General features: G+C 43.7%; 1 protein-coding gene across 1 annotated transcript in view; it reads left to right on the forward strand.

Moving 5' to 3' along the window:
* The first annotated feature begins 3,773 nt into the window (after window positions 1-3,773).
* LOC131246421 (isopentenyl-diphosphate Delta-isomerase I) overlaps window positions 3,774-22,675 on the forward strand; it is a 63,129-nt gene continuing 44,227 nt past the window's right edge. The window contains exon 1 of the mRNA XM_058246532.1: window positions 3,774-4,070. Within this exon, the coding sequence (XP_058102515.1) occupies window positions 4,009-4,070 (62 nt within the window). The 5' untranslated portion in view covers window positions 3,774-4,008. The remainder of the gene's footprint in view (window positions 4,071-22,675) is intronic.

Consider the following 22,675-nt stretch of genomic DNA (forward strand, 5'->3'; position numbering starts at 1 on the left):
AAGTCTCTACCCTTCCACTTGGGTGGGACGGAAAATCATGTAGTTTTTACGAGCCTTTTAAATGTTTCATGTGACTGTGTGGGTGGAATCCCTGACCATGGGGCCCACCTTGATGTATGTGCCTTATATATATATATATATACACACACTATGCACTCGACCTCACGATAAGCTCCCGTGAGTTCGAGCTATGTGGGCCCCACCATGATGCGTGTCGACCATCAACACCGTGCATTTGAAGGGTCCCCTCTAAATTATGGGATATCCCAAAAATCAGCCGTATACGGAACTCAGGTGGGCCATACCATCTAAAATCATGTGAAGACATCGTTAAAACATATAAAAGCACTTGGTGGGGCCCACCTTAGTTTTTAGTGCAGCTGAAACTTGGTTTGAACCCTCATCGAAGTGGGACACACATAATGGATGGGCTGGATTTGCAAACCACGTCTCGGTGGGCCCAAAAATGATTATGAATGTTTTAATGGTGCACGGCCCCTCCCTGCTTCTGTATGTGGTGTGGCCCACACAAGTCACTAATTGACTTGACTTTTGAGACCTAGGCCCACGATGGAATGGTGCATCTGACTGGTGGGGTAGATGTTCAAAACGCATCACGGTGGGGCCCACATAGTTGACCTCATGGGAAGGACTCGCGAGGTCGAGTGCATAGTACCTTTTCCCTATACATATGTATGATGTCCATCGGTTTTGAAAACTCATTTTAGGGCATGATAAAGAAAAATGAAGCAGATCAAAATTTCAGGTAGACCATAATATAGGAAACAGCGGTAATCGATTATTAAAAACTTATAGTGAGCTACAAAAGTTTTGGATCAAGCTGATATTTATGGTCTCTTCATTTGTCTCTTTGTGACCTCAGTAACATGTTGGATGGAAAATAAACATTCGGGTGGCCTTATGAAGTTCTTAATGGTAGAGATTCAATCAGTACTATTTCCAGTGATAGGGTCCACCGAAGATATGGATTTGCTTAATTTTTGGGATCTTGCTCTAAAATGAGCTGTCAAAATGAATGGACGGTGTGGATGTAAGGTGGGCCCCATCGTTAGGATCCCCAACCTCGGTGGATCCGGAGATCCACCCAGAAGGCTCCCCTATGAATCTCTCCATGGTGCGTAGGGCATCCGACCCGTCTGCAACAGTCGCCCCAATGTGAGAGTTGGACATGCCAGTCCAACCATCACGTGTACCTTCACGTGAATTACAGGTTTTGGCCGGTGGTACATTGCTTAGTACGGAAGCGGATTAGATGGTGTACCACACGGAAACGGATTGGGTAATTGGCTACACCCTCTGCCACCAACCAATGGCTGATGGTCTGTGTTCCGTGGGCCCTGGAATGATGTATGTGTTTCATCCATGCTGTCCATCTATTTTTTTAGATCATTTTATGGTATGAATTAAAAAATGAGGTATATCCCAATCTGAAATGTACAGTGTTATAGGAAACAATGTTGAATGAACTTCGACCATGCGTTTATGGATCAAGCTGATATTTGTTTTTTCCCTTCATCTGGGAATGTATGATCTAATAAACATATTGGATGTCAAATAAACAATACAGTGGGCTTTAGGAGGATTTTAATCACTGTTGTTTTCCTGTGGTGTGGTCCATATGAGATTTATTTCCTCTCATTTTGGGATCAAAATATAAAATGATCCGTAAAAATGGATGAACAGATTGGATGAAACACATACATCATGGTGGGGCCCACAGAGCACCGACATCAGCCACTGGGCTGGTGGAAGGGGCAGTAGCCAATCCGTTCTCGGCCTGACCATGGGATTGCATGCGGACCCTCAGTCGCTATTGGTTGGTGTTCCGTGGGCCTCACTATATTGTGTGTATTTTATCCGCGCAGTCCATCCATTTTGCCAGCTCATTTTAGGGCATGAGCACAAAAAACGAGGTAGGTCTAAATCTAAGGTGAACCACACCATAGGAAACAATGGTGATCATATGGCCACCATTAAAAGATTCTCAAAGGCCACAGAAGTTTTGGATCAAATTGATATGTACTTATGAATGAATTCTTTTTATTCATGTCTGAATAACATAATCAACAGGTGGGATGGAAAATAAATATTGCAGTAGGCCCTCAACTTTGTTTTATAGTGGTGTGGTCCACCTAAGATTTGTATCAACCTCATTTTTTGGGCTCATGCCCTAGAATGAGCCAGCAAAGATGTAGGACATTGATAAAACATAATGTATCATGGTACGAGAGCTGTACACGAGTCAAATTGAGTCAAGCTTGGCATAGTTTGGCTCGCCGCCGGCCAGCAACCAACCCTAACCCGAATTGGGCTCAACTCATCCTCGAGCTTAATTGGCCAACTCGGCTTAGTTTGGTCATCAGCTTGGGCTAGCTCAAGATAAGCTCGAGCATACACAGCATTTTCTTAAACACATATATCATATTTACTTGGCTCGAAATTTTTTCAAGCTCTAAAAACCAACTCAACTCGATCTGAATCCACTTTTGAGCCAAAACGTGTCCAACTTTTTCGATTTATGTCTACATGAGCTGACCGAGCTAACTCAACTCATGTACAATGCTAGTCCACATAGCACCGATCAGTAGCAAGGGTCAGCATACAATCCGGGTCCCCTAACTTGTCGGACCACCGATCAACATGGCTTGGATGGCGTATACATAGCCAGTTGGTTGCACGCAGGCTGCATGTTAGGGCTGTCCATGGGTCGGGTGAGGGTTGGCCTGGGCTCGGATTTTGAACTGACCAGGCCGGGTCGGTTCAGGATTTCGATTTGCCTGGGTCAGGCCCAGCACATTGACAACCCTTCCTTCTATATACTGTATAAACATGTGAATAACATGTTACAGTAAGCTTATTGCTCAAGTACTTGTAGAGAGGAAGCATCCACTGAGGTGGGTGGACCCCTGACTGTAGGGCCCATTGTGATGTATGTGACTACATCTACGCCATCCATCTGTATTGAAAGCTGTTTTTAGGGCATGATTCAAAAAATGAAGCAGTTCCAAATCTCAGGTGTACCATAGTACAGGAAAGAAAAGATTTGAGTCACGAAAGCTTTGGATCAAGATGATATTTGTGCGGCAAACAAACATTCCTGCGGAATCCTTAAAAAATTTAATGGTAGGGATTCAATCACGAGTGGTGTGGTCCACCTAAGATTTGAGTCAGCTTCGTTTTTGGGGTTATGCTCTAAAATGATAATTCAAAATGGTTGAACGGTGTGGATTCAAGGTTCATTCATCACTGTGAGCCCCAAAGTCAGGGGACCCACCCACATGGGTGGATCCGGGGTCTCACCTTATCCGCTTGCGTGGCATACTATCCTTCTCATTAATAAATAATCTTCCAACGTGCGCTGTTTCACGTGGACCCAGATAAGCAGCGACCCGTATCCAGCGAGTTGAGTGCGCCCCTGACCATGGTCCCACCTCGATGTATGAGTTTTATATCCACGCCGTCCATCCGTTTTACCATATTATTTTAAGGGATGATTCCAAAAATGAAGTATATAAAACTCTCAGGTGGACCACACAACAGGAAACAATGATCATTAAACACCTACCATTAAAAGCTTCCTAAGGTCCACAATAATGCTTATTTACCATCCAAACACTTGATAAGGTCAGAAAGACCTAGATGAAGGGAAAAACAAATAGCAGCTTGATCCAAAACTTTAGTGGCCCCCAAGAAGCTTTTAGTGGTGGAAATTCAATCCCTACTGTGTGGTCAACCTGAGATTCATATCTAATACATATTTAAGAGCAATCCCTAAAATAAGCTGGAAAAACGGATGGACGGTGTGGATATACAACACATACATCGAGGTGGGTTCCACGGTCTCCTACCTGGCTAAATCCGGGTCGCAGGAAATCCGCGTTCGTTTCACGTTGTTCACTTCCCTACTCACAACAATCAAAGCAGCTACCACCTTTCTCTGATATAAAGGGCGTTTCTCCTACCACCGCCAGCAGCACCACCAACGCCATGGCTGAAAAAGAAGAAGTGAGCATGGACGCTGTCCAGAGACGTCTCATGTTCGAAGACGAGTAAGTTCGCAGATACCCCATTTCCATTTCTCTCTCTCTCTCTCTCTCTCTCTCTCTCTCTCTCTACTCATCATTTACTTTCTTTCTTCGTTACCATTGATTTCAATTGATTTCATGCATTACAAGTGAAACGCGCCAACGATTTTAACCATCCATTAATGTAATGCAAAATGGACGGTCAGGATCGATTTGTGAGGATTAGGCCTAGCTATCAACTTGAATCCTCCATTCCTTGGATTTTTGGGAACATGCCCTAAAATGAGCTGGCGAAACGGATGGATGGTGTGGATAAAACACATTCATCATGGTAGGGTCCACGGAGCTTTTACATCATTGACCACCACCAAGTTTGGGTATTGGAGGGGTCACTGCACCAAGTCCATTGATTTCATGCATTACGAGTGAATTGCGCCAATGATCTTGACCATCCATTAATGTCATGCGAATTGGACGGTCAGGATCGAGTTGTGAGGATTAGGCCCAGTCATCACCTTGAATCCTCCGTTCCATGGATTTTTGGGATCGTGCTCTAAAATGAGCTGGCGAAACGGATGGATGGAGTGGATAAAACACATACATCATGGTGGGGTCCACACAGCTTTTCCACTACTGATCACCACTGATTTTGGGTAGTGGAGGGGTCGCTACCCAAAGTCCATTGATTTCATGCATTACGAGTGAATTGCGCCAGTGATCTTAACGATCCATTAATGTCATGCGAGTTGGACGGTCAGGATTGAGTGGTGAGGAGTAGGCCCAATCATCAACTTTGGTCAGGTGATGATAACCATCTGATCTTTTGCTGAAGGTTATAACAGAAGTGGTCAACATTCCTATGGCCTGGATCATTCGATCAATTGATTTTTGCATCGTTCCCTGCCTATCATGGGCCGGAATGAATGGATGGAGACCAAATCGATGGTTGGACCATCCTGCCCATAGAATGCAATCTACAATTAGTTGGCTAAGATCATTCACCTATATATTTTGTACTATTCCTCCATTGTTGATTAGCAGAATGAGTTTAGTCATGTAGCAGTCTATCTCCTCGCATGTATTCAGGATTGGAAATTTTCAGCTACTGGGATTTGATATGTCCGGGTCATGCCCCAAAAATCGCATCGTTTGGAATTGCTTGTTGATCCCATTCTGCTGATTTGTTGTCGTTCTTTTCTGATTCTCCCTTTATAATCGAGGTTTATCATTGATGAATGAAACAGCCCCGTATTGGATTGGAAATTTTCAGCTGTTGGGATTTGATATGTCCAGGCCACACCCCAAAAATTGCATTGTTTGGAATTGTTCGCTGATCCCATTCTGCTGATTTGTTGTTGTTCTTTTCTGATTCTCCCTTTATAATCGAGGTTTATCATCGATGAATGAAATGGCCCTATATTGGTGGTGAATGATATGATGTGTCAAAATGATTTTTAATCCTTATTTATAATTCCCCAAAATCTCCAATCTGGGTTGGGATCGTCTTACTAGTGTGGGGGGTTTTTGGGGCCTCCACAAACTTGCTAGGGCCCAGGAGATTCATGCAAACCTAAAAGGGGATGCAAATAGATCAAAGAAAAGAATGAGATTATGGGAAAGAACCCAACAATTCTCTAGCCGAGTGCTTAAGACTGTGAAAACCTCCCTCTCCAAGTCTTCTACTGAATAAACAAACAATCAACCAAAGAAGTTTTATTCAAATCATCATAGTAATGCATTACACCTCCATAGCATAGCCTTATGTCGGCTTAAAACAAAAAAGGAGAATCCCTAATAATAGAAAATGACCAAACTACTCTTAAATCCCGTCACTAGCATATGGGCCTTATGTAAATGGGTAATATCTCACCTAAACGGCCTTGGAATTGCATGATGTTGGGTTTGTTTGAAAGCTTACTCAACAGGCTATCAAACGGGACCAATTTTGTGTCATTTTGTCATCATTTGGTGCAAGGGGCCTGCCAAGAAATTGACAGAAATACAAAAGAGAATTTATTAACTAATCATGACTCAATCTCATCCCAAACATTGATTAAATAAATAAAGCCTATGAAATTGATGACCATAAGATTGATGTCATAGGCTTCACAATTTAAGTTGACCGTTGATCCCATCTAATTGTAGACTTTTTCATATCTTCCTTTCATTGTTCATAAAATCTTCTTCCAACCATTTTTTTTTTGGTCTTGAGTTTTTTGAACCTGCTCTCTCCAGTCTATGATCCACAAGTACTTCAACATAGCTAACTTATCCACACTTCATCGTGCCCTACGCTTCAATTTTGTGGGTAACATAGCCATTTTGTATTGTGTTCAATACCTCAGAAGATGAACAAGTCCACAAGGCTGTGCAGTCATTCCTTTATTTTCATGAAGACTAGAGTCTTTTCGGCGATAGACATTTCACTTTCTTTTACTGCGGGTGAAGCTTATGTTGTGGCTGAACCATGCTGAAGATGGGGCTGGTGCAGTGTTACTTGAACGCATGGCACGAGTGGCAAGTTTCAAACTGTCTTCATTGCAGTGTTCTATGTTTGGATGATATCAGGATTCCCACAAGTGCAATATGATGTCTTTATAGAATAGACATTTTCGTCATTGATGTTGGCTATATATATCACAATATCTGCGATATTTCCTGTGAACATGCCAGCTAGGACCCAGAGTTCAATACTTCATTCTATAGGAGGGATTTCTTCCTTTTGTTTCTAGTCGAATAAACCATGAGGGCCCGTTTGGATACCATCAAATAAGTTACTTTCTCTACTTACAGCAGTAGATAAGTAACTTATTTGAGATAAGTTTGGTTTATGATCAATTATAAGCAGCTTTTTTATTTGAAGTTACTTAATCACTTCAGTTTAATAAGTAGAAATCAAGATGAGTTATTTAAGGCATAAGTAGCTTAAGTAACTTACAATTCAAACACCCCCTAAGAGCGCTGGAAATTAATTCTGATATCCTCTTTAGCAAGGGCATTGGTGATTACATTTGACCTCTCAACATGGGCAAATGAAATGTTTGTCCTTGAAGCTAAATCCCATATTTTGTGTAACATAACAGAAAATCTCCATGACTGGGTAAGTGTAACTCCATGTGGATTTCACACCAAGGATGTTTTTTTTTTTTTTTTGTTTTTGTTTTTGTTTTTGTTTTGTTTTGTTTTTTGTTGTTGTTGTTGTTGTTGTTGTTGTTGTTGTTGTACTGTTGGTGTTTTATTGGTTGCGCTATATGCATGTGAATGAGGTAACTCATTTTGGATACAACTGCATCACTTATGGCTAGCAACACATTTTTGTCTCCTATGTAGCTGCTTTTTTTTTTTTTTTTGGGTTAATGTTTTGAGTTCTAAGTGTGTAATGATGCGTGTTTTAACATCGTCTGAAGTTTCACTGGAAAATTCCACCATTTTCCTAAAGTTTCCCTAATGCTTCCCTTACACTGCTATACATTATGTGATACATGTAATATATCCTATGTTTCACTGGTTATTTTTGTATCTAAGGGGGTTAATACATAGTGTAATACCAATACTTCAAACATCGCTTAAGTGCCTAGCACATCACAGTCCAAAACTCTAGGCCCAAGGACACCTGCATAGACAAAGTAATTATCTTTTTAATTAAAAAATTCATAGATAAAATAAAAATAAAAGAAACCAATGTAAACATAAATGTCAAAGGAAATTTAAAGCGAATATTCACATTGTTCTAATGAAAACCAGCAAGCATTAAAAATTGTCAATTAACAAGCATTAAAATGATGTAATAAACATCTCAATTGACGTTACAATAAATGTCACTCCCTACCTAAAAAATTTAGAGAAGCCCAACAAAAGAATAGAAAACAGCAAAAAGGAACCCCAGCAAAAGAACAAAAACAGAAATAGGAACAAGAATAATGATTTTTTGTTATGTGGGCCATGGTACCTTTAGTAGAAGTGAATTAAAAACTAAAGTGTGAGAGGAATTCCCTATGAATAGTTTCTTTGAATAAGGGCAAGCTTGAGGGTAATGACCAATTGATATTTGGCTTGCTAAAAGAAATTTCCATAATAGAAAAAATTTGAGAAAGTTGAAAAGAAAACTTTATTGAATGTGGAGAGATATTAAGTGTCCAAAATGTGATGCTCCTATTGACATTACTAGTAAACTTATCAGTATAGAGTTTCAAGTTTTGTGTTGCGTGATCGTCAAAATCCTACAATTTACGATTTACGATTTGAGTTGAATCTTAAGCAAAACGATTTGAATCCCATCTTGAATCTCTTTTTAGATGAATCCTATGATTCTATGATTTGAATCCTACGATTTACGATTCAAATCTTGATTTATGATTGAAATTGTACTTGTTCTCTTCTATTTTAAGCTTTACTTGGTTTTCATTTTATGTTTTTAAATTCTTGGGGGCTTTAATAATCGTTTAGAAAAAGTCCACTATTTATTTTGTTTTATATAAGAGATTAAATGATATAATATTCTCTTCAACATTAAATCATGGAGCCTTTTTGATGCAGGACATGAAATTAAATATGACATGCAAGATTTCAAGCTTAAGATCATACAAAATTTAAACAATCACAAAATTCTACGTCCCATGTATGATCAAACATTCAATCAAGGGAAATCTACGGGGGTCTAAGCCTACACAAGTTTAGGGCTGAATCAAGTAAAATTATAAACCAAACAATACCCAAAGGAATGTAAGATTCATCCACTCTTGCAAAGGATTGTTCCCCAATTCAAGAGATTCACCATGTTTCAATTAGGGTAAAATCTAGGGTTTGTAAAAGTTGGAAATACTTGGAATTTGGGACTATCTAGGGTTAGGGTTGAGGATTTAAGGCGAGAGAGGAGAGAAATAGAAGAGAGAAGGAACCTGAGATGATCCACGTGTGTGGACAATAACTCGGCCCAGGGGCACGTGCGGAACCGGATCCGGAAAAGGTTACCTAGGGTGGGATCGGCCAGGGCTGGCCCACTCACACACAAAACCTTGTGTCGATCCGCTGACCGGTTTGTGCATGGTGCTCCGTCGAAGTTTCAGCCCCTCTGGTGTGCCAGAATCTGAAAATATGCTATGGAGGAGAACCTGAGTACAAAAAGGGGTGAATCTGAAGATGAGAAGCGGAAGATGATGGATGTGGGGTGTAGGGGTGAAGATGATTTGGGATGGTTGTGGCTTCGCACCATGGTAATTAGCCCTTCAAGGAAGGGAGGGTTTCGCACCCAATTAGATTCTTCAACTCAGAGAGATAGAGAAGAAGAGAAAACGCAGGTTTTTTATTGATAAAACTTCATTGAAAAATACCTTCATGGGGTTGCTTATTTATAAGAAAACTCTAAACCCCAAAAGTCGCGCCATGTGCGCACACTAATACTTAGAGATGAAGTAACAAAAATAACAACTAATCTACGCAATCAAAACCGTTTATGATGGTTTTTTTTTTTTTTGGAGGCAACGAACTGAAAATGCATTTCAAGAGGGGAACAAAAACAAAAGAGAAAAGCAAAAGAGAAACTAGAGAAGTAGAACTGCTGAGATAGCAGAAGGCTCCTAACCACCTAAAAAGCTAAGATCAACACTATTCAAATCCTTTACATTAATCGCCCATTCTAATACCATCTTTTTAGCCCTAGCCCCCACCCCCTTCGCAGAAGACGATGTATCATTGAAACATCTTTCGTTTCTTTCTTCCCAAACAGCCCACCAAATGGCAAGAATGGCCATGCGCCAGATTGTCGATTTGATTTTTCCAAGCTTGAGCCCATTCCACGCAATCAACATCTTCGCGGCCAACTCCAGAACGCACCAGGAAACTGAAAATAGCTGGCAGAAATCAGTCAAAATGGACGAGATAAAGGAGCAGTGTACCAGCAAATGGTTCACGGATTGCGCCTGACGCATACAACACAGGCAAATGTTGACAATTTGCATGCCTCTCTTGGCCAGATTATCAATAGTAAGAATTCTATTACGAGCCGCTAGCCACCCGAAACATCTGATCTTAGGAGGAGCTTGATAGTTCCAAATGAAAGGAGTCGCATCACAGTGAGACCGGTCCGCAGGGTAGATAGCAGCATAGAGGGACCTAACTGAGAAGACCGTGAACTTTTCCAGCAGCCACTCAATATTGTCAGGCTGAGAGGAGATGACCTTTGATTTGGAGATGCAATCGTGAAGAGCCGTGCATTCGCCAGCCTCGCTGTTATTGAGATTTCTGATGCATTTTATGTCCCAAACAAAGTGGACGGAAGTGAAATAGCCACATCTATTAATAAGAATCTCTCTGTCAGGAGAGAGCCGATAGATTTGCGAGAATAAGAATTTAAGAGGCTTTTCCCCAACCCATAGATCTTCCCAGAATCGAGTAGCTGAACCATTGCCCAACACATACCTACTGTTAGCAATAACAGGGTTTTTGGCTTTAAGAATTCCTTTCCAGATGTGGGAAGCCTTGTAATACGAAGTTTCTTTAGGCCACCAATTCCCATGAGATGCACCATACTTACCTTTAACTATCGAAGTCCAAAGGGCATCTTTTTCCGACGCAAATCGCCAAGCCCATTTCCCCAATAGCGCCGAATTCATTAACTTCAGAATCTTGACATTTGCACCTCCCTCGATGAAAACTTTGCACACTTGTTTCCATTCAAGCAGATGAATCGTCCTTTGATTTTCCTTGCCAAACCACAGGAACTCTTTCGAATTTTCTCCATACTCTTAATAACTGACCCCGGGCATCTGAACAACGACATGAAATAGAGGGGAAGACTAGAGAGGACTGCTTTGATTGGTGTCAACCGACCACCCAAAGACAGATACCGGCATTTTCAGGGTGCCAGATACTTTTGAAATTTACTGGTGACCCCATCCCACATGCTCTTCGGCTGGGATCCCACTGATAGGGGCAAACTAACAAAATATGTTGGGAAGGACTCGATACGGTAGATGGAAGCAAACTTCTGGAGAGACTTCTACGGGACATGAACTCCGAGTAACTTCGATTTGTTTAGATTGATCCTTAGACTCGATACTGCTTCGAAACAGCGTAGAGCAATGAGGAGGTGCTTGATTTTCTCGTCCGAAGCTTCAGAGAATATAAGAGTATCATCTGCGAACTGTATATGAGTTAGGGGGTCTGTCAGTCCTGGCATCGCAATACCACGAAGGAGACCTTGCTTCTGTCCTTTCTTCAACATTTGGGACAACGCCTCTCCCACAATAAGAAATAGGAAAGGGGAGAGAGGGTCCCCCTGCCGCAATCCTCTCGAGGTTCTGAAAAAACCTCTAGGCGAACCATTTAGAATAATGGAGAAGTGGGCCGATCCAATGCAAGCAGCGATCCATCTTCTCCACTTGGCCCCAAAGCCCATCTGAGATAGCAATACGACAGGAAATCCCAGTCCACATGGTCATGGGCCTTGGCAACATCCAGCTTACAGAAGACACCTTTATACCTGGACTTATGGCAGGTGTGCAAAATTTCATTGGCAATAAGAGCACCATCCATGATCTGTCTGCCTCTGATGAAGGCATTCTGATTGCTGGATATGAGGCTCCCAATGACTTTCGACAACCGAACAGATAAGACTTTCGCCAGAATTTTGTAAGGACTCCCTATCATACTAATCAGCCTGAATTCAGCAAATGAGGAAGCACCCGCCACCTTAGGGATAAGAGAGATAAAGGTGGCTCCAAGCCCTTTCGACAATCTTCCTCTTGTGTAGAATTCCTGGACAAACTGAAGAACGTCATGACGCACTAATTCCCAGAAAGTGTGATAAAAACTGATCGGGAATCCATCTGGTCCTGGAGATTTGTCCCCTCCCAAAGCATCCACGACAGCCTTAACCTCTTCTTCAGTGAATTGGGATTCCAATAGATCAGCATCAGCTGCCTGCAACCTATTAAACGAAATAGTCTAATGTTGGTCTGACCCAGTTATCGGACGACATAAGCTCTTTAAAATGAGAAATGGCGAGATCTTCTGATGCAGGACATGGAAAATTAAATATGAAATGTAAGATTTCAGGCTTAGATCCTACCAATTCAGAAACAATCACACAAATTCCACGTCCCACATGAAAATCCAAACATTCAATTAAAAAGGGGAATCTATGCGGGTCCAAGCCGACACAGGCTTGGACTGGACCAATAGAAATTATAAACCAAACGATGTCAAAGGGAAATAAAATCAACTACTCATGCATAAAAATCAGTCCCTAATCCAAGGGATTCCCTAATTTCAATTCAAGGAACCCTAAGGTGATAAAAATGGGCAAATCAATTAGGGATCATGTAATCTAGGGTTAGGATTTATAAAAAACGGCTATGAGAGGATAAAAACCTGAGCCAAAAGATGATCCTGGGTGTGGACAACAACAATGGCCCAGACGGACGAGCATGTGATCCCGGCCGCACATGTGCGGGGCCCACTATTCAGAAAAAGGCCACCTTGGCCCTGGTTGGCCAAGGATGGACTCCAAAACCCCTAAATCTCAGCTCGATTCGATGTACGGTTTGTGCGTGGTGCTCCGCCGAAATTTCAGCTCGCCTGTGGGTTGAAATCTAGAAACCTGCTGTAATAAAGAAATCTGATGCAACAAAAGGACAGATTCGAAGTATGGATGGTGGGGGAAGATGGAAAAAAAGATGATGGAAGATGGGGGTGAATTGGGATCGATGTGGCTTCGCACCACGGTAGTTAGCCCTTCGAAAAGGGAGGGACCCACTTGTGAATTCTTCCACAACTCATGAAGAGAACAGAAAAATAAAGCAGGAATTTTTTATTAACTTCAATGAATGAAAAGAATTACAAGGGGTGCCTATTTATAGGGAGAACCCTATACCCAAAAACTCACACCATGTGCGACACCTATTACTTGGCGATGAAGTAAACTAAAATAAAAACCAAACAAGGAAATCTAAAGCGTTCACGATGTTCTAAATAATAACAATAAGCAAAACCTAAAGTATAAAACCAATCCGACGAGTGGGCCACGATCATGAGATCCCATGGTGGGCTTTTCTTGACTATCGGGCCACTTTTTTGAACCAAAAATTGATTTCTAGCTAGGAGGCCCTCCCTGGACATCGTCATCGAGCCAGATCGATGGTGGGGTCCTCCTTCTACATACGTACGTGCGTATGGGGGGCGGCGTGAGTGCGCGTGATGTCCCCATCATCTTCTATCTCCTTTCTATCCTTGACTCTGTTGTCTTTATCAAAAATACTGAGAATTGCCTTAGCTTGAGAATGCATATTGGCCATTTGATGAAAGAACTTAGTGTTTTTATCCCCTTTTGCAATCCATTTGACTCTGGCTTTAATCCTCCAGGACGCTTCTTCTTCCAGAGCTTTATTAGAGAGGTCCTGAGTGATGGAGATGCGCCTAACCAAGACCTCTTTCGACATCGGAGCTTCTTTGGACTCGAAATTAATTCTCTGAAGCTCGGACAGGAGAGCTTCGATATCTGCCTCTGTCTTCTGAACTTCCTCCTTGCGCCATTCCTTCTGCTTCTCCTTAAGAAGCGTGAGTTTGCAAAGTAACTTATGGCTAGCAAAGCCCTTTACCTGAAAAGATGACCACCAGTCTATGATCTTCTATCGGAGACCCTCTGAGTGGAGCTAAGAGGAATTGAACCTGAAAGGTTTCGGACCCCAATTGTCGTCGTCAACACTTAAAAGAATCGGGCAATGATGAGAAGTGGTGCACGGCATGGCAATTTGCTTAATAGTCGGTAATGTCTCGAGCCATTCAGGAGAGACGAGGAATCTATCCAGACGGGATTGAATAGGAGACGCCCGACCGTTAGTCCAGGTGAATCTCGAACCCAGGAGCGGCAAGTCGATAAGCTACTCTTGCTGAATCCAGTCGGAGATGTGAACCATGGCAGCGGAGGGCCTTCTGCTTCTGGAGTGATCCTCCGGAAAGCATGTAACATTGAAATGATCAACCACGCATGACGGTCCAAAGAAGGACTGTCTAACCTACGAAAGCTCATCCCAGAAATCTGCCCTGAGGGAATGACTGTTAGGCCCATAAATAACAGACACAAGACATTGAACAGAGGAAGATTTATCTTGAAGAGTAACTGTCAACGAAAAGGTGCCTGTAGAAGAAGAGATGAGGTCCCATTTAGAAGATTTCCAAGCGACGAGAATGCCACCTGAACTCCCCACTGCATCTACAGTTAGCCACTTCGCATCATTTGCCTTCCACAACGTTGCCAAGAGATTATCTTTGAAATGGGAAACCTTAGTCTCCTGGAGACACAAGACGTTTGGATTTTTTCTACTATTGGTTGCCTTAATGAGACTCCTTTTATGCTTGGAGCCTACCCCCCTTACGTTCCAAGAGATTATCTTCATTGGATCACTACACTTCCCCGATTACCTTGTCTCCTTGATTTGGAAACAGAAGCTGAGATAAACCCTGGGCTGGCTTCAAGCCGTTGCAACTCGTGGGAGCTTGAAATCTTGACTAAGTGTTTAGCTGGAGTTGTTCTCTTCTCCTGGGAGCTTGACTAAGTGTCTACCTCTATTTTCAATGCATTGAAATAAGGCGATGTAATCTTCCAGCCTATCCCCGAAAGACAAACCGAGGGACCTCCCCACCTTTCCAATAGCCTCTCGTATCCACCGTTTCTTCTAAATCTTGGCCAACAAACCAGATCTGTTCATTTCCAATGTTGATGGTTCAATTTGAGGATCAGCTATCATCTGCAGCGGTTCCGCCATAAGAAACTCAGTAGACATATTATCTTGAAAGAGAGTGATCGGACCCATGTCCAACACGTCAACAGACGGGAGGAAGTAGATAGAGAAAGGGACGAAGACGTCCAAGATTGAATCTCAGACATACTGTAGTTAGATAGAACTCGAGTATCTGAAAGATCATCAGAGCCAGAAAATAGACTTGGGTTGTGAGGAGGCATGGGTGTGTGATAGCTAGAGGAGGTAATGGCTAAAGGGAGAAGCAATGGAGGTTGGACGACAGATAGGGAGTTGTCTACGGTTGGGTCCGGATCCGAAGTGGACCCGCTTGACATTAGAAGCGAAAGAGGAGGAATAGCCTGGGTGTCTGCCACCTGTCCTTGATCAAGGCGTAAATTGCCCTCTGCACCCTCCACGTGTCCCTCGCAGAACACCTTGCTTTGCGAGAAAGCAGTCACAACGATCTCCCCAATCTCCACGCGCACCACGTGTCCTCCCTCTGCGCGCCCCACGCATCCCATATTGCGTATCAAGGAGGGAGATTTCATAATTGTCCCTGACACCGGATACAGTCTTTTCTGGGTAAAGGACTGACGAATCTGAACATCATGGGGTCTCTCCAAACTTTCCGTTGGGTAATCGGCTGAATGCCTCTCATTGGACCTCCGTGTCTCACCAAGCACGCCACGCATCGCCATATTGGAGCCCGTCGTCAGAGTGCATGCCAGACGAGGGTGTGTAGGAGCTGAGGAAGGTGGCTGAGAGGACTGATCAGCTCCACGTGTCGCCGTGATGGCTACGGGATGGTCGTAGCGTCTGCTGGCGGAGAGGGGGTTAACAGGCTTCTGTGACGGTGCTCCACTAGAGCATGGAGTTTGTGTACCTTCTTTCAGCAATGGTTGGGAAGCCACCGGCTGCTCCGGCGAGGGACCTTCTCTGATTCCCCATAGATCGCCCCATCGAGGAAGCGGATCGTCCAACGCTTCCTTGATCACCGGGAAGTTGAGGCAACGATCCTCCACGATCACCTTCACCGATGATGGTGGATCAACACCCTTCTTTCTTCTAACTCTGATTCTGATTACGCCGATATCCTCCCCGAGCTTCGTCTTCGTATCCAATTCAACATACGAACCTAGATAAGCAGCCACTGAAATAAAGAACTCATCAAACCATAGTTCTAACGGAATTCCCCAGACTTGGAACTAGGCATTCTCCATGCCAAAGATCGAGAATTCTTCCCACCTCATAACCATAGCCACCGGTCCTTTGGAATGAAGATGACCTGCCATAATCAACATTTCCGAGTTGATCTCGGGGCACACCTTGAGCCATAGCTCATTGTAACCCAACGGTTTGATCTTGTAATTCCCTGGGTTAAATCTCGTTGTTTCTGCTATACAGTCCTTCACCTGCGATATCGATGGTCCTTTACATACTATCACCACTGAGTCTTTTAGATCTTCCTTGGCCTTATGAAAGTTCACCGTATTCACGGTGATGGGAACGCCCATCTTATAGCTAGAAGGAAGGGAATTAGCGGGAAAGGGAATGGAGGGTGTAGGACGATCGGGTGACCGGGGGGGGGAAGTCTGCGGTTGATGCTGGGGCCACTGACTCGGTAGGTGGGGACAGAGGAGGGGGAGGGGGAGGGGGTCGGACAAGCTTAGGTCGATACACCTTGGGGACTGTAGGGCGAGACTTCTGAGGTCAGGGTATGAGAGGCCCAAATCTAGCTCGCTGAACGAGCAGCGGACACCCTGCAAGCCTCACTCTTACGACTCTTGCTAGTTCTGCCTCGGAAAACATACGAACTAAAGCGAATCCTCTGTAGGCACCACTGTTCCAATCTCTTGGCATAACTACGTCCATAACTGCACCAGCCCGGCCAAAAACCCTTTCAACATTGAGAGGGAACCATCCAGTCAGGAATCCCTTAACAAATAAAGTGGGGTATGCAACCCGATTCCTGCCAGCTGAAGCCACGGTAGCACTTTTCCGGCGATGTACCTCCTGCCAGTCCATGTCTTGCTGACTCACATATTTAACTTCCTCCAAAGGAAGTTCTGTTCCTTCTATATTCTTCCGATCTCTGCTTCTCCCCGCATTTCAAACTCTTTGCGACTGATTGCTTTCTTCTGTTGATGTATCTCCCCAAAGACGCTTGGAAGCGTCACGTTGTCTCTCATCTCTCGGTTTCTCGTGCTCTCTTGGTTTCTCGTGCTCTCATGGTCGCGGTCTTGCCCGTCTCGCGGTCTCGCGCTCTCATGGTTTCTCGCCGTCTCACGCTCTCATGGTCGCGGTCTGTTTCTAATAATGATAATAACCAAAACTCAAAATCTTAGATCGTCTAGGGCAGTGGGCCGCGATCATGAGATCCAATGGTGGAATCCACATGATCGGGTCCACTCCAATGCTCCATAGCACAACTCCCTAACTAAGAGGTCCTCTATAAATGCCGTCGTCGATCCAGACCAATAGTGGGGCCCTCCTCCTTGAGTACGTGCGTAGGGTGGGGGGCGTGCGCATGCGCATGATGTCCCCATTAACTCTCCCCGGCTGCGAAGGTTTCGCCAATGGCGAAACAAAACTCCTGAACCGCTCCAAGATGTCAGGATCAAGTCTCTGAAGCTCCTCCTTAGTGAGCCACGTATGGGCGTGACTTCCACTTGACCAGAAACTTTTGAAAGCCGCTGTCCGACGTCGATACTATTTGATAGTCCAGAATATCCTGTCTCTGGGTGTGGGAAGGGTAGGTATGGGAGGTAAAGGCTGGGAAGATGGGTTGGGAAGGGGTCATGAGTTAAGGGAAAGGTTTGAGGAACCAGGATGATTAGGTGAAAGGCTGGACAATGTATCAGTGGTCCCCTGAAATGTAACTAGATCCTCCACATTGAATGTGGGACTAATTCCCATGGAAGGTGGAAGATCTACCACACACGCATTGAGACCGTTTTGTTTTATAATTTTGAATGGTTCAGCGCTACGCGCGTGTAATTTATGAACGACTCCTTGAGGGTACCGCTCTGGCCTGATGCAGACCATCATAGAGTCCCTTACATTGAAATCCTTGAATCGTTTATGTTGGTCTGAAGAAATTTTGTAATGTTCATTACTAGTATTGAACTTTCGCCTGATTTCTTGATACAATGAATGAATGTGATGTGCAAAGGACTCTGCAGACTCTGATGACCTATGGGATAAGGACATAGGGACAAGATCAATTGACTTCTTAGGTTTATAACCAGTAGCGACTTTAAAAGGACTTAAACCTGTGGATTTATTGACAAAACTATTAAATGCAAACTTGGCGATAGGTAGTGCAGTGTCCCACGTCTTGGTGTGCTCTCTACTAAACACCTGAGCAAATTTCCTAGGCTCCTATTGACCACCTCAGTCTGAGGGTGGTAGGTAGAAGAAAATTGGAGCCTAGTATTCATCATATGCCATAGTGTCTTCCAAAAATAACTCATGAATCGCACGTCACGGTTAGATACTATGGTTTTGGGTAACCCATGAAGTTTGACAACCTTACTAAAGAACAACTTGATAACATGAGATGCGTCAGAGGTCTTCGAACAAGGAATGAAGTGGGCCATTTTAGAAAAATGGTCCACAACAACAAATATGGAACCGTGTTTCCGAATAGTCTTGGGGAGTCCAAGCACGAAGTCCATACTGATGTCCTGCCAAGGGGGCGAATGGAACTGGCAAAGGTGTGTATAGCCTTGTATTCTGTTTTTTCTGCTTTGCTAGTTGACAAGTACGACACTGCCCTATAATTTTGGCCACGTCTTGCTTGAGGCTTGGCCAATAGAATCTATCCTCCACTAGGGCAATGGTCTTGTCTCGACCAAAATGACCTACGACCCCTCCTAAATGTAATTCCCAGATAAGAAAATTGCGGAAGGAGGTGCAGGGTATGCACAAGCGGTCACTCCTAAACAAATATCCGTCCAATATCAAATAATCACTGCTAGCCTTTGACGGACTCTCTAACAACGATGCATACACAACTCCAAAATCCATGCACTTAGAATAATCCTCTCTGAAACGCTCTAGCCCTGTGACTTCGACACTTATGGAATTGAGTAACGCGACTCGATGACTTAACGCGTCGGCATGCTTATTCTCTACACCGGCCTTGTGCTTAAGTACAAAAGTATACTCTTGAAGGAACTGGACCCACTTGGTGTGCCTAGGGTTTGATTTCTTCTAAGAGTTTAGATATCTCAAGGCCTCGTGATCTGAGAACAAGACGAATTCTTGCAGCAATAGATAATGACGCCAGTGGCGTAATGATTGCACTACCGTATAGAACTCTTTGTCATAGGTGGAGTATTTTTGTTTTGCCTCATTCAGTTTCTCACTAAAGAAGGTGACAGGGTGCTCTTCCTGACTAAGTACTCCTCCTATGCCGACTCCTGACGCGTCGCAGGCGACTTACAAAACTTTCAAAAAATTCGGAAGTCGCGTGACTGGAGCTTCGGTCATCTTAACCTTTATCTCCTTGAAGGCCTTCGAGGCTGCCTTCGTCCATTGAAACTCTCATTTTTTTATGCAATCCGTGATGGGAGCCATAATGGAACTGAAGCCTCAAATGAACCGTCTATAGAAGGTGGCCAAGCTGTGAAAGCTGCGCACCTCGTGAATACTGCGCGGTTTAGGCCAATTGATGATAGCCTTGACCTTCTCGGGATCCGCGGACACACCCTCAGCTGACATAACAAAACCTAAGAAGATGACACTGCTGGACATAAACACATACTTCTTTAGGTTGATGTATAATTTTTCGGCTCTAAGGATCCCACAAACTTGCCTCAAATGGTTGAGGTGTTGTTCCTTGGTCATGTTATAAATCAGGATATAATCAAAGTAGACGACCAGGAACTTCCCCATGAAGGGCCTCAACACTTGGGTCATCGCACGCATGAAGGTACTTGGGGCATTAGTCAGCCCAAAAGGCATTACTAGCCACTCTCATAGCCCATCCTTCATCTTGAAGGCCATCTTCCACTCATCCCCAGGGTGTACACGGATTTGGTGATAACCACTTTTGAAGTCAATTTTCGAGAAGATAGTAGCGTTGGCCATCATATCCAACATGTCATCAAGACGCAGTATGGGAAACCAATACTTGACTGTGATTTTATTGATGGCTCTACTATCAACACACATCCTCCATGTGTCATTCGGGCACGGTACACGGGCTCATGCTCCCTCGAATGAAACCCTTTTCTTGGAGCTCATCAATCTGTCTCTTTAACTCTGCATGCTCCTTTGGGTTCATTCTGTAATGAGGGAGGTTTGGTAGAGTTGTCCCTGTGACTAAATAAATGGCGTGCTGTATATCCCTCATAGGGGGAAGTTCATCAGGAAAGACATCATGAAACTTATCCACTATCGGAATGGCCTCAGTCGGTAACTCTACACTAGCCTCTGGTGCACTTTCTCTAGCCACAGGGGCTTGCACCATTGAGTCTGACTCAGTCTCTCATTCAAAGTCTTTGGCATTTAGAATATAGAGAGGCTTAGACTTGGACTTTGATTCCTTCAATTCTTTTGAGCCGCTCGCACCACTCTTTGTGGTGGACTCCTTTCCAGTCTTTTCTTGGGTGGAAGTGGAGTTAGCTTTACTTTCTTGCCCTCAAACCAGAATGTACACACATTCGAACGACCAAATATGGTGAGTTCCCTGTCATAGAGCCAGGGTCTACCCAAAATGATATGGCCAACATCCATGGGAACAACATCATACCAAAGTGTCTTTATCTGATCTAAACTGAATAGGAACAAGACAACGGTGCGAGACTGGAATGGAAGTTTCATCAACTCAAGACACTCTATAAGGTTGAGGATGGACTTCAAGCTTCAAGCCCAAACGGCTTACAGTGCCAGTTGATGCCACGTTGGCGCAACTACCACCATCCACGATCATCTTCCAGCTCTTATCACCATATTTTGCGTAAGTATAGAAGATCGTGTTGCGGCACCAATTGTCGGTATTCTTTGCTTGTGTAAAGGTGCAACGCACAACTGCAAGGGTCGCAGACTCTTGCGCTCCCTCTTCCTCATCACTAGGGGTTTATGCTGGCTCATATTCTTCCTCCTCACTGTTACTTTCTGGGGGTATTACTTCTACTTGCCCATCAATAAGGAACACCTTCGTGCCCTCTTTCGTGTCACACTGGTGGGCAAAGTGACCAAACCCCTAACACCTAAAACACCTAGTTGCATCACTTTTGCGCAAGCTAGACCTGACAACTCCTTTACCCTTATCATCCTTGGGCCTAGACTAAGAACTATTGGAAGGCTTGTATTGATATCCAGTGCCAGGCTTAGCCCCAGAAAGGTTGGCCTTGGCGCCAGAATCACGAAACTCAAACCGCCTTCCCATAAATGATTTGAGATATTACTTGACCTCCAGCACTACTTGATACATCTGTTTAAGAGTGTCTATGTCCTTGGCGAGCAACTCTCTCCTAATGTCAGAACGGAGGCCCGTCTTAAATCGAGCTAGAGTGAGTACGGGATCCTTTTCAACTTCACACCGGGTCAAGTACGCTTCCAACTTCTCAATGTATTCAGCCACACTCATGGAAACTTATCGAAGAGACTGCCAATCTTCAACTAACCTCAAGTGATAAGAGAAAGGGAGGTACTTCTCCTTTAGAGTTTCTTTCATTTATCTCCAATGGACTGTTGGGGGCTCCCTCAACCTTTCTTTCTTTCGCTCTACAGTAGCCCAAAGCCTCTTTGCTTGGCCCACAAGCTTCATCTTGGCAAATTGGACTCGACGAGCATTCGGCATGCCGTACCACTCGAAATAGTGGTCCATATCCGCCAACCAATCTAAAAAAGCTTTAGGGTCCAAGTGGCCATTAAACGTAGGGGCCTCTACTCTAACTCCCTTGAGGAGTTGCGCATTTGGGTCATAATGATCATGATGCCCCTCGTGGGGTGGGTGCATAGGTGCGTGCCCATGACCGTTTCTTTGGCCTCCCCCATTCCCTTGTCTATCCTCCTGACCACCTGCCTGAGATTGGGCATCTTCCCTAATGGTGGGGTTTGCCCGGGTGGAGGTCTCTAGTTGGGTAACACAAACATTAAGCTGATCCAAGCATTGGTCAATACGTTGTTCCAAGCGCCTGCCCAAAGACTCAAACTGCCGGGTTATGTTGTTCATTGACTCTTGCAATTGCTCCATGTTTAGCGTAGGGTGCAAACCAAAACCACGACCAGTACGTGTGGGCATACAACCACTCACTCAATTCAAAGACCTTCTAATATAATTATATGCGTCTAAATGGGACTGAATGATCCTATAGGACTCTATGTGAAGGAAACTACACAATGCTACGAAAATTCCAGCAATATAACTGCCCAAATAATTTGTTAACAGAAAATTCAGCCATGAAATTTGAGGATTTTCTCACAACAGAAAATTCGGCAGCCCATATTGTGAATTATGGGTCCTAAACAATCCTATATGAGACGACTTGATGCAAAATGGATATAAATAAACTGAACACTAATCATGCAATGCATTCCCCTATAAAAACCTAAGCTCTGATACCAAATTTGATGCAGGACATGAAATTAAATATGACATGCAAGATTTCAAGCTTTAGATCATACCAATTTTAAACAATCACAAAATTCCACGTCCTACATACAATCAAACATTCAATCAAGGGGAATCTATGGGGGTCCAAGCTTACACAAGTTTAGGGCTGGATCAAGTAAAATTATAAACCAAACAATGCCCAAAGGAGTGTAAGATTCATCCACTCTTGCAAAGGATTGTTCCCCAATTCAAGAGATTCACCATGTTTCAATAAAGGGGAAATCTAGGGTTTGCAAAAGTTGGAAATACTTAGAACTTGGGAT

This window comes from Magnolia sinica, chromosome 5, assembly GCF_029962835.1.
Source record: "Magnolia sinica isolate HGM2019 chromosome 5, MsV1, whole genome shotgun sequence".
Taxonomy (NCBI): Eukaryota; Viridiplantae; Streptophyta; class Magnoliopsida; order Magnoliales; family Magnoliaceae; genus Magnolia; species Magnolia sinica.